The sequence below is a fragment of the Nannospalax galili genome, unplaced genomic scaffold, assembly GCF_000622305.1.
Source record: "Nannospalax galili isolate Female #2095 unplaced genomic scaffold, S.galili_v1.0 scaffold259, whole genome shotgun sequence".
NCBI lineage: Eukaryota > Metazoa > Chordata > Mammalia > Rodentia > Spalacidae > Nannospalax > Nannospalax galili.
The window spans coordinates 3,534,666-3,543,826 of record NW_008344750.1 but is presented as its reverse complement, the minus strand read 5'-3'; the positions used below and the strand labels follow the sequence as shown (position 1 = coordinate 3,543,826).

The 9,161-nt window shown below is 48.7% G+C and overlaps 1 protein-coding gene across 1 annotated transcript in view; it reads left to right on the top strand.

Annotated features, from left to right (window-relative positions):
* Znrf3 (zinc and ring finger 3) overlaps window positions 1-8,638 on the top strand; it is a 66,742-nt gene extending 58,104 nt beyond the window's left edge. Inside the window, exons 4-8 of the mRNA XM_008841121.3 lie at window positions 381-491; window positions 1,446-1,613; window positions 4,130-4,232; window positions 5,324-7,054; window positions 8,175-8,638. Coding sequence (XP_008839343.1) covers window positions 381-491; window positions 1,446-1,613; window positions 4,130-4,232; window positions 5,324-7,054; window positions 8,175-8,212 — 2,151 coding nt within the window. The 3' untranslated portion in view covers window positions 8,213-8,638. The remainder of the gene's footprint in view (window positions 1-380; window positions 492-1,445; window positions 1,614-4,129; window positions 4,233-5,323; window positions 7,055-8,174) is intronic.
* The last annotated feature ends 523 nt before the right edge of the window (window positions 8,639-9,161 follow it).

The following is a 9,161-nucleotide window of genomic DNA, read 5'->3' as shown; positions in this document are numbered from 1 at the left end:
ACTGATTGTTCTTGCAGAAGACCCAGGTTTGAATCCCAGCACCCACATGGAAGCTAACAACTGTCCATAACTCCAGTCCCAGCAGATCTGACACCTCCGCAAGCATTGCATGGCATGGGTGCACTTACCTACACACAGGCAATACATGCATACACATAAAATAAAAATAATAAAATTTAAAAAAAAAAAAGGCTCCCTTGGCTGCTGGGAGGCTTGAAACCATTATACCCACCCTCCAACCCCTGCAAACACCAGCTGCAGTAAAGTTACAGTGTGTAACTGAACCCCAGTTGCTTCCTGCATGCTGAGGGACTCTGACCTTGCTCATCCTCTCCTTTTGCTGACCAGGGCTGACAGCCCATGTTTGTGTTCTGTTCTAGCAACCCACCGAATACTTTGACATGGGAATTTTCCTGGCTTTCTTCGTTGTGGTCTCCTTGGTCTGCCTCATCCTTCTTGTCAAAATCAAACTGAAACAGCGGCGTAGTCAGGTAACATTCTCTACGAACAGCCTGTACACCACACTGCCCTTTTGCTAATGAAAGTCAGGAATCTATCTGGCTGCTATTGGTGGCTCTGAGCCACCAACTTGTCTCAGTGGCCTAGGAATGCCAGTCTTCAAACACTAAGCCCTCATGTTTGAAGAGCAGACCTGAAAAGGCCTCCACGGCATTGGGGGTGTTCTAGGCTAGTGTTTTGAAAGAAATGTTTAAATAAATGTTGCCATGGAGCCCTAGAGCTTTGCTCCTTAAGTAGATCTGTGCTTGGTAGAAATGCAGGCCCCACCTCAGTCTCTTGATCAGATCTACCACTGACAGGCCCAGCTGGTGATTCTTGATAAACTGGAGCCAGGGGTACTCTAGTCAGCACTTCACTGTGTGCTTTCAACAAAGAAAGACCTGCAGGCCCTGTAGTGAGAGGGCAGGCAGGACTAAACTCTCAGATCTGTGGTAGTGTGACACCTTTGGAGAAAGGGCTGCTTTGGACAATAGTGGTCAAAAGGAAAATGGCTTCAGTTGTCAGAAGGGTTGAGGGGTCACAACCAACAAGAACAGGAACTAATATTTATGGACTCATGCCTTGAGTCAGGTGCCAAACACTCAAACTATTTCCCCAGCTTCCATCAACAAGGAGGAGGGATACTTAACATAGAGGCAGGCTAAAAACTAGGGTCTCAGGGCCAGGAAAGTGCCTCTCACCTTGAAGGTGAAACTTTGTAGTACTGCCACCAGGGGAAAGCCTGGGCTAAAGTCATGAACACTCTGAGGATTTAGAAAATACATACTGTGGCAGTGTGAGTTTTGAGCAGTTTCTGAAAAACGTTTGATTCACCTGATAGACAACAGTATTGCCTGTCCCTAGACTGATTAAGACTGAGTGTCTTGACTCTGGATGTGACTACCACTCTTAATACATACCAACACTAACCATGTTCTGCTATGCAGAATTCTATGAATAGACTGGCTGTGCAAGCTTTGGAGAAGATGGAAACCAGAAAGTTCAACTCCAAAAGCAAGGGGCGCCGAGAAGGGAGCTGTGGGGCCCTGGATACACTCAGCAGCAGTTCCACGTCCGACTGTGCTATCTGCCTGGAGAAGTACATCGATGGAGAGGTAGTAGCAGAAATAGGGCCTGTCTTGAGTTGGGAGGAAGTGAACAGATACTTAAGGACAACCTGGACCAGAGTTCCCCACAGCCTTACTTCAATACCCAGACTTTAGAGGTTTTTTTTCCTGGGGGTGGGGAAGACACAACACTTTCCACGTGATCTAGCTAAGTGACCATAAGTGAGTCTAGGTGACTTTAGAAGTTGATCAAACACATGGTAGAGCTGGGCATGGTGGTGTACGCCTTTAATCCCAGCACTCTGGGGGCAGCAGCAGTCAGATCTCTGTAAGATCAAGGCCAGCCTGGTCTATGTAGTGAGTTTCAGGCCAGCTGTGGCTATAGGGAGACCCTGTCTCAAAAACAAACAAACATGTGGTGGATCAGGTATGGTAGTACATGCCTGTAATTCTAGCACTTGGGAAGCTAAGGCAGAAGAATCATGAATTTAAGATCCTGTCTCAAAGAGGACAGAAAACAGTAGATTTAAGAACATTTATCTACACTGAATTTGCTTTGGAATCACTTTTATGAAAACTCTCCAATACTTGCAAAGAGTCGAGAGGTTTGATATCTCTTGTTTTTCCTTATAGCTCCTTATCAGAAAAGTTGCAAGAAAAGTACCATGAACAGCATAGATTATTCACCTAGAATCATCCATCTTCATTTTGCCACCTTTTCTGTCTCTGGATGAATAGATACACATACAGCAGGGACCAGGCATTAGACAGCCCTTCAATGAGGGCTCTCCACTGCTGTACAGAATGCTGGATAAAAATGGATTTGCAAACAGAAGCCTTTGGAATAATATTCTTTTTTTTTTTTTTTTTTTTTTTTTTTTTTTTTTTTTTTGGTCTTTTTGAGACAGGGTTTCCCTGTAGCCCCAGCTGTCCTGGAACTCACTATGTAGACCAGGCTGGCCTTGAACTCGCAGAGGTCCACCTGCCTCTGCCTCCTGAGTGCTGGGATTAAAGGCGTGCACCACCACACCCGGCTGGAATAATATTCTTGCTTGGACTCTGGGTGCAAACTGCCTGGGTTTCTAACCCAGCCTGGGCAGATTCTTGCTTTGTGAACTTGGGCAGGTTACTTCATCCTATGTTACACATGTGATACTAAGCAGCATACCAAATGCTCACCAAGATTACTTAGCTGAGAAAATATAGGTAGACCACTTGGCACTCTATGAGGCACCATTAATTATGAGACATTAATTTGAACATTACTGTGTCAGACGGGTCAGAAAATAAAAGTAAAGCAAAATGAGCAGGTTTGGATGATGCTTTGGCTCAGGAACTCCTAAGGTGGTTTTACCTCTGAAACTCCCATCACATTTTCTCTAAATAGGCTGCTTTTCTTAGAAACTAGGTGCCCCTCGCATAAGTGTTCAGGATCCAGTACATCTTCCTTTCTACTTGACCCATTTTGGGGTATCTGGAGATAGATAGATTACTTGGAGTATTTGTACCTCTTCCTCCAGACTCCAGGCTCCCTAGCCTGAGACTTTAGTCTATATGCATGCCCTTCAGCTCCTGTAAAGGAGCTTGCTTCCCTATATTCCTGGTCCCTTAATAATGAGGTCTGTGGTTGGGGCAGATGAATGACCAGTTTCCTTCACGCTAGAACCTACCCATAGACCCTGCTTCAAGGAATGATGCTTGACCTTTAACTGGAAGTAGGAAGGAGAGTGGGAAATGCATTGGCTTTCCATTTATTACAGGTAATAAATGCTTACAATAATCAACTTACAAAGAGCAAAGATTTGTTCTGGATCATATTTTGGAGATTTTAGCCTATGATCACTTGGCCCCATTGCTTTGGACCTATGGGGAGGCAGCATATCATGACAAGAACATGTAGTGGATAGGGTTAGAGAGATGGCTCAGCAATTAGAAGCATATACTGCTCTTTCAGAGGACCTGAGTTTGATTCCCAGTACCCATGTCAGGTAGGTCACAACTGCCTGTAACTCCAGCTCCAGGGGGTACAACACCCTCTTGCGGGCCTCCTCAAGCAACTGCACTCATGTTCATATACTCCCACCCAGGCACATATGTATATACATAATAAAAATTTTTTGAAAAGCTGGGAGTGGTGGCGCATACCTTTAGTCCCAGCACTTGGGAGACAGAGGCAGGCGGATCTCTGTGAGTTCAAGGCCTATTCTGGTCTACATAGTGAGTTCAAGGCCAGCCAGGGCTGCAGGGAGACCCTGTCTCAAAAAAAACGAAAAAAAAAAATTTTTTTTTTTTAAATAAACCTTTAAAATTGCTTACCCTGCAGCCAGGAGACAAAAAAGAGGGATAAAGGCAACTAGGTCACAGTAGCGCCCCCCGCCCCCTTCTTTGTGTTAACATGGAAGGACACTTACGATCCTTACTACAGCAGGAAGGTACCAGCATGGTGAGCAAGGCTGTTCTGTCCCCAGAGGCTCCACTAGAGAAGGCACTTGTGCAAGACTGAAGGCAGAAGTGCCCTCCCTCCAATCCTTCCTTCAGGCTCTGCCCCTTCTCTCCCTTTGCAGGAACTGCGGGTCATCCCCTGTACCCATCGGTTCCACAGGAAATGTGTGGACCCATGGCTGCTGCAGCACCACACCTGCCCACACTGTCGGCACAACATCATAGGTAATTGTTACCAGTCTCAGAAGACACTGTCCCTACAAAGTACCTGGCAAGTGCATGACCCATGCTCTAGGTTGTCAGCAAGCCAAACCAACATAATGGCCTGCTGGACCTGTAGGCATGGGCCTTGGGTTTGGAAGGTTGGCTGTACAACTCTTAGAGCCTGGCATTAAGAATCCCTTTATAGAGGGCTGGAGAGATGGCCCAGTGGTTAAGAGCACTGGCTGTTCTTGTAGAGGACCCAGATTTGATTCCCACCACCCATATGGTGGCTAACAACCACCAATAACTCCAGTTCCAGGGGATTCAGTGCCCTCTTCTGACCTCCATGGGTATAGCATGACATGGGTGCATTTATATACATGAGGTAAAACACTTAATACACATAAAATTAAAATAAATAAATAAATAAATAAATAAATAAACAATCCAAATAGAATCATCTTGCACACCAGGGGATGTGGCTCAGTAGAAGACTCTGCCTAGCATGTGAAGGCCCTAATTTGATTTCTAATATTGCCTTCCCTCCCACTTCCCCTCCAAAAAAACCACCTTGCATTCGAGTTTAGGTTTACCATTAAATAATGTCCTAGCCAGATGTGGTAGTGTGCACCTGTAGGTCCAGCACTTAGGAGGTAAAGACAGGAGGATCAGGAGATCAGAGTCATCCTTGGCTACATAACATAGCAAGTTTGAGGCCAGTCTGAGTTACTTGTCTAAGGAAAATAAAATAAAATTTAAAAACAGTAACAAAACCCAGCATCTTGACTTGGCCTCTTCTAGGCCTAAAGCATCTGGTCTCTAACAACAGTAACATTGATGCCCAGGCCCAGACACGGGATTTTCCCCAGGACACAAGGGACAGTGAGTATGTGGTGGCAGTATGTATGTTGCTGTTCTGGTCACTGTTACTCTCTGTATCTGTGTTGCTCTCTGTAGACTCTATGTCAGGAGATGGGAGATTGGGCCAGTCAGCTTAGCTTGGAGGCAGCTTACAGTGCGTGGCAGGGTGGCAAGCTTAGGCTCCCTGCACGTTAGTGACACTTAACTGCTTCAGTCTCTGCCTCATTATATTGTTTCTTCCCTCTTCCCAGAACAAAACACCATGTGTTTGGAGACCAGCAACCTTGCACGTGGTCGGCAGCAGAGAGTGACCCTGCCAGTACATTACCCAGGCCGTGTGCACAGGACCAATGCCATCCCAGCCTTCCCTACCAGGACAAGCATGGATTCCCATGGGAATCCCGTCACATTGCTGACCATGGACCGTCATGGGGAGCAGAACCTCTATTCTCCACAGACCCCTACCTATATCCGCGGCTACCCACCCCTGCACCTAGACCACACTCTGGCCTCTCACCGCTGCGGCCTAGAGCACCGGTCCTACTCTCCAGCCCATCCCTTCCGCAAGCCCAAGTTCAGCAGCCGCAGCTTCTCCAAGGCAGCTTGCTTTTCCCAGTATGAGACCATGTACCAACACTATTACTTCCAGGGTCTCAGCTACCCAGAACAGGACGGCCAACCAGTGCCCAGTCTCATGCCCAGGGGCCCATCCCGTGCCTTCCCACCAAGCAGTGGCAGCAGCCTGCTCTTCCCCACCATGGTGCACATGGCCCCACCCTCCCACCTGGAGAGCGGCAGCACATCCAGCTTCAGTTGCTACCATGGGCATCGTTCTGTGTGCAGTGGTTACCTGGCTGACTGCCCTGGCAGTGACAGCAGCAGCAACAGCTCTGGCCAGTGTCGGTGCTCCTCCAGTGACTCTGTGGTAGACTGCACAGAAGTCAGCAACCAGGGAGTATACGGAAGCTGCTCTACCTTCCGAAGCTCCCTCAGCAGCGACTATGACCCCTTCATCTACCGCAGCCGGAGCCCCTGTCACAGTAGCGAGGCAGGGAGCTCAGGCAGGGGGCCCACTGTACACCTTGAGGGCTCCCCCTCACCAGAGGAGCTCCCAGCAGCACACAGTCAAAGTGCTGGGCGGGCAGAGCCGTGGCTAGGCCCTGCCTCTCCCTCAGGAGACCAGCTATCCACCTGCAGTCTGGAGATGAACTACAGCAGCAACTCCTCACTGGAACACAGAGGACCCAATAGCTCTACCTCAGAAGTGGGGCTTGAGGTTTCTCCTGGGGCTGCCCTGGACCTCAGGAGGACCTGGAAAGGGGGCTCAGAGGGACCGTCTTGTGCCTGCTGCTACGAGCCCCAGCCCTCCATACTGGGGCCTGAGGCAGGAGCAGTGGGGGGTGGCAGCACCTTATTCCTGTGTCCCCCACTCCTTGAGGGCTGCAGCCCTACAAGTGGGGAACCACAACCAGGGGGCTCCCAGGGCCTATATGGCCTTCACTCAGACCATTTGCCCAGGACAGATGGGGTGAAATATGAGGGCCTGCCCTGCTGCTTCTATGAAGAGAAACAGGTGGCCCACGGTGGTGGCGGGGGCAGTGGCTGCTACACTGAGGACTATTCAGTGAGTGTGCAGTACACACTCGCTGAGGAGCCCCCACCCAGCTGCTATGCAGGGGCCCAGGACCTGAGCCAGCGCATCCCCATTATTCCGGAGGATGTAGACTGTGACTTGGGCTTGCCCCCAGACTGCCAAGGGATGCACAGCCACAGCCCCTGGGGTGGGACACTGGGCCTGGATGTCCCAAGGCTCCACTGGGATCTGAGGACAACCCAAGAAGAGGAACAGCTTCCATGCTACCAAGCTGAGGTGCCACTGCAGCCTGGCTGCCCTTTAGAAGAGACGGGTCCTGCCAGGCCTAGCCTTCCCAGTGCTCCCCAGGACACTCAGAAGCCCCACACCCTGGCCGCTGAGGCTTCAGGTGAGAACACATGGTAGTAGGTGTTTCTAGGAGGGTCTTCTCAGGCCTTTCTGTATAACTTCTGTGCCCTTGGCTATACTATTTCTGATGACTTTCGAGTTTGCTTTTGAACCCTACCCTTCTCAGCTCCAGACCCACTGAACCCTCTTTTTACAACGTTAGCATCTCTTTCCCCAGACACTTCACAAGCACTCCACCCCAAAGAATACTTCAACTACATCAACTCCTCTGCATCTGCCATGGTCTCTTCAGGGCACCCCGTGCTTCTCACAGGGCAAAGACCTGACAGATCTGTTGTGGGTCTTGCCTGCTATTCCACTTGGGAGGCAGAGTGGCCTTTTTTTTTGAAACATTTAAGTAGAAATGTCTTTATGCTATAAACCCTTTACTGACTTGCCATTACCTTTCTAAGATCCATTAAAAACAGAGCTACCCACTCTTTTGATCTGGTTTCTATCTTGTCCCTCAGCATGCCAGGCTTATTCCAGTCTCCAGGCCTCTCCTCTCCTCCAAACATCAGCCGAGCGTCCCTCCTTACCCCATCAATATCACTCTCCCCAACCTCTGCCATTTTGTAAGTCACCCCAAGCCAGGTTTACTTGATGGGGAGTTGTATATGATCTGTTCAGGGTCTTCCTACTCTTTTCAGTGCCTGCAGCTGTACACAGAGCATTCGTTTAACTTTTTTTTTTTTTTGAGACAGGGTCTCCCTGTAGCCCCAGCTGACCTGGAACTCGCTATGTAGACCAGGCTGGCCTTGAACTCACAGAGATCCGCCTGCCTCTGCCTCCCAAGTGCTGGGATTAAATGTGTGCGCCACCACGCCCAGCTATATCATTTTTATACATTGTGCATCCATGACATCTTAAATCTTTCTGAAGGCTCTATATAGCCAAAGGAGGGAGACCTACCTCCAGGATTCACAGCTCTCTGCATGTAGGCTTGAACTGCTTATTAATGTCCATAGTCCATTCACCATTATGAGCTGTCACTTCCAGGAGCCCTTCACACACAGGACAAGGTTATTCAAATCCCTTTCCTGGTGCATGCGGCCCAAAACCTGCAATGCCAGCTTCCCTCCCCCCCCCCCCCCCATGACTGTTCTCCCTCTCTCTCCCAGGAACAGGATCTGGCCCAGGCAGCGGTACAAAAGCTTGAGCTCGGAAGAAACTCTTATCTGGAAATCGGGAACTATACAAGACTCCTAACTCTGACTTCCTTCAAAACAAGAGAAGAAAAAAAAATTTTTTTAGCTTTGACAAACACACAAAAGTGGTAATAAAGAGAGCCCTCCTCAACCCAAAATGTGAGCCACCTGTGGCACCCCCTCCCCATTAACAAACCCAACAGACAAAATCTCTTGAGTCCTTTGCCTCCTTTAATAAGGTGTTATCCTGTTTTGTAATGTGTGTGCTTGGGGTTCTGAGGTGTGTGGGGTTGAGTTCTCTGTTTTGTTTTTTTAAGATATTATATGTAAATGTAAAAAGTTATTTAAATATATATATTTTAAAGAACCCTAACCACCAACTTTTGCTGAAAAAGAAAAAAAAAATCACTGCTGCGTTAAATGAACCACATCATGTGTCGATACTGTTGTCTCCCTGGAGGGACCTCAGGCCTTTGAAAAGCTCAGGGCTACACCTGCCTTAGAAAATGAACCAGAAACTTGAAGTAAAAGCTAGTTGATATGGGTACAAACTCTGAGGAACAATGCAAAGCTGCCTCTGCCTTTCTTGTGGCAAATCTGGACTTCACGGCTTCTGGGAAGCCACACCTCTCCTGCCCACACCTGTAGGCAGGTGCCAGGAACTGCTAGGAACAGGCCAGGAACATGGGGAAGGGGTGTCAAGCCATTGTCACCTAGGCCCCAGGTTGATGGGGACAGTTCCCGCCCAGTATATTCTGTTCCTTTGGGTCAACATCCCAAGTAAAAGCAGAGTTCATGGTCCTCTTCCTGAAGAAGCCAGAGGTAACATGGGCTTGTGTTACTGGAATCCTGAACCTGAAGTCTGACCCCTGCAGGGAAGAGGAAGCTTTCCCCTTGTGGTGGTCCCAACTTGGAGCTTCCTGCCACTGACTGCAGAGGTGGTTGGGTAGGGTATACAGG